Here is a 3,117-nt window from a genome sequence, read left to right on the forward strand (position 1 = left end):
AGAATAGGATATGGAGTCCTTTGTATCTGTCACCTATCTTTAAGAAATACAGTTAAAAAAAAAAAAATGACAGTTTAGCTGGATCCCAGCATTCTAGAAGGCTAAGACAGGAGTTCAAGCCTAGCCTGAGTGACTCAGCAACTTAGGGAGACCCTATCTCAATATAAAAAAATGAAAAAGAAACAGGGCTGTGCATATAGCTCAGTGTGAAGGTCCTGGTTTCAATCCCTGGTACAGGAAAAAAAAAAAGGCAACTTGTACCCAAATCTACTTTATCTACATCCTGCTTAACACTCCCTGGGCTTCTGTTGTTTTGAGACAAATTCCAGACATCATAGCACATGCCGTTTTATGCTAGTGTTTGGGTTTCATCCTCTCTCTTGTCCATCATCCCTGGGAGCCTCCATGATGACCAGGCGATGTGATCACAGCGCTCCCAAACACTCCACCGTGCTACCTGCCCAGGTGATACACCCAGCAGGCTGTAGTCCCCAAACCCCAAGCCACCTCCCAAGGTGTCCAGCTATGGTGGGCGGCGCCTCTTTCCACCTGCTGATTACCAAGGAGAGTAAAGAGCAGAGTCCAGCCAGGAAATTCATTTTTTTCCACTCTTTATTAAAGCTAGGTCCTCCTGCTGACGGATCCAGGACAGGGCAGAAGCAGCTGGGGCCCAGGAGGGTCAGGAATGAATGCTGCCAGGGATGGACCATGTAGGGCAATGCCTGAGATACCCCAAGCCACCCAGCTGCCCCAGCCTTTCGCCCTTTTGGAGGCTTGTGACCCAGAAAACATGAGAAGGGGAGACACCTGAGACAGAGAGGCCATGGCCCAGTGCTCCTGATGCCTCCCTGGGTCCCCCATCTTCCTCACCAGCCCAGCCTGCAGCCTCACATGGCCAGGCCAGTTCTCACCGCATGGCTAGTCCTCCCACCCACCACTACCTCGCCTCCTACCCCGCCCAGCCCCTAGCAGCCTGGCTGCTGGCCCTCAGCCCCCAAGGCCATGTCTACACTAACATGGAAAAACTAGGTCTAAGAGGAAATGCAGGTGCTTCAAAATCTCAGTACTCCAGCCCTGCCCCAAAAGCAAGAAGGGAGGCTTCACCTGAGCCATGCCCTAGCTCAGTGATGGTAAACCTTTTAGAGCTTTCAATGATACAAACAGCCTGCTGTAGCAAGTCTGCCATAGGTTCGCCACCACTGCCATAGCTGCTGGCTAGTGGCTCCCAATAGCCCTGTCTGGAGGTGGGATGTCCCCCCACAGGGATCTCACATAGTTGGGTGTTACGAGCTCAGATCCCCGCCTCTCCAGCCATCGTTGGAACTGCCAGGTCCTCAGTGCCAACACTGACCCATGTGACTGGGAATCTAGACAGAAACACTACTTGCTGTTTAACAATGTGTAGAATAATGGCAGAAGCAGAGTTAAAGGGACCTGTGGAGGTTCTCGAGCCCTCATCATGGGATGTGGGGGAAATTCTGCAGACCAACCTCAGTGCTTTATGCTACCTGAGCAGTGGACTCCGGAGGGCAGGGCTCCATGTGACCACTCGCTCCCGGAGAGGTGGCCGCCCAGGGGACCAGGCCTGTAGGAGTGTGCATAGGGCACCCCCGGATTACTTGCCACCACCAGCTGCCAGAGATGGGGAGGCAAAGGACTTAAAGAGGAAGCTGGGGGCAAAGAGCGACCCTGCTAACTAGACCTGCCCCATCTTAGTGCTGAGAGAGGGGGGCGCAGCGAGAATGTGAGGCCAGAGAATAAGGGTTCAAACTCCCTGGGGACCCTGCTAATACCTGCAGCCCATTCACCCAGGCCACAGATTTGGTTTCTGGCTTTTTCTCCTCCTCCTCTCCCCACATTCGTCAGGCCTTACAAGAGATGGAAATAAATATCCACAGTCGACAGTCAGAATAAAAGCTTTCCCGTTCCCATCTCCATCTCCTGGGATAGGAAGGAACCCCGCGCCTTTGGAAACCTGTACACCTCCCCATTGCAAAGAGCAGTTCTCACAACTTCCCCGACACACTCCAATGCCCCGCGTATCCCTGAATCTCTCACTGACGGACGGGGAAGAACTCATGGGCCAGACCCACAGGTGACCCAGACATCAGCGCCGACCCACCCGAGCAGCCGGTTGCTCGACTCTCGACCACCTCACCCTCCCCTCGCTGTCGAACCCTGCTGCATAAGTCGCTTGTTATCTGGACCACCCAAATTGAAATCTGAATAAAATAAATAGCCTCATCCATCATTCCAACTGCTTCGCAGGCTGGACCCGGGGATGTCACAGTCTAGGTGGGTCAGCCCTGCCCTGGCTGCTCCCGCGCGATGTGCCGCTCTCCCAAGCGCTTTCTACAACGCAGAGGGCTGGGGCCCTGCAGGAGGGGTTCCCGAGGCCTGGGGAGGGGTAGGGGCAGTGCATCGGGGAAGGCACTGCGCCCAGGACGGGGATCCTCAACGCCCGGCGACCGAAGGAGCAAGGCACGGGGCCGGTGGCCTAGCTCTCCTCATAGGCAGCCGAAGGCCCTGCAAACGCGGCCTCGGAGCCGAAGCTCGTCCCGCCCGCGAACTCCAGCAGGGCGCTCCCGAGCTCCCCGGGCACGGAACCTGCACTCTGCTGCCCCCTGGCGGGCGAGTCGGCCTTCGGCGCGGGGGTCGCTGGCCCTGCCTGCCCAGGCGCGCCAGCCGCGCCGCGGTGCGTCTTCATGTGCGTAAGCAGGTGCGAGCTCTGCGAGAAGCGGCGGCCGCAATGCACGCACGCGTAGGGCCGCTCGCCGGTGTGCGTGCGCTGGTGCGTCACGAGCACCGAGCGCTGCGAAAAACGCTTGCCGCACTCGGGGCACGGGAAGGGCCGTTCGCCCGTGTGGCCGCGCCGATGCTTGGCCAGGTTGGACCGCTGCGCGAAGCCACGGCCGCAGTCGGCGCAGCGGAAAGGCTTCTCGCCCGTGTGCGTGCGCCGGTGCCTCTTGAAGTCCGAGCTGTGGCCGAAGCCCTTGCCGCAGTCGGGGCAGCGGTGCGGCTTCTCTTCGGCGTGCGCCCACTGGTGCCGCGTCAGCGCCGCGCTCTGCCCAAAGCGGCGGCCACACTCACCGCACGCGTAAGGCCGCTCGCCGGTGT

The 3,117-nt window shown here is 58.4% G+C and overlaps 1 protein-coding gene across 1 annotated transcript in view; it reads right to left on the reverse strand.

Annotated features, from left to right (window-relative positions):
* Positions 1 to 594: 594 nt before the first annotated feature.
* Positions 595 to 3,117, reverse strand: part of Znf316 (zinc finger protein 316) — a gene marked incomplete in the record, with an annotated part of 16,980 nt that continues 14,457 nt past the window's right edge. Inside the window, 1 exon segment of the mRNA XM_013521264.1 lies at positions 595 to 3,117. Within this exon segment, the coding sequence (XP_013376718.1) occupies positions 2,498 to 3,117 (620 nt within the window).

This window comes from Chinchilla lanigera, unplaced genomic scaffold, assembly GCF_000276665.1.
Source record: "Chinchilla lanigera isolate Chin_1 unplaced genomic scaffold, ChiLan1.0 scaffold00059, whole genome shotgun sequence".
Classification (NCBI taxonomy): Eukaryota; Metazoa; Chordata; class Mammalia; order Rodentia; family Chinchillidae; genus Chinchilla; species Chinchilla lanigera.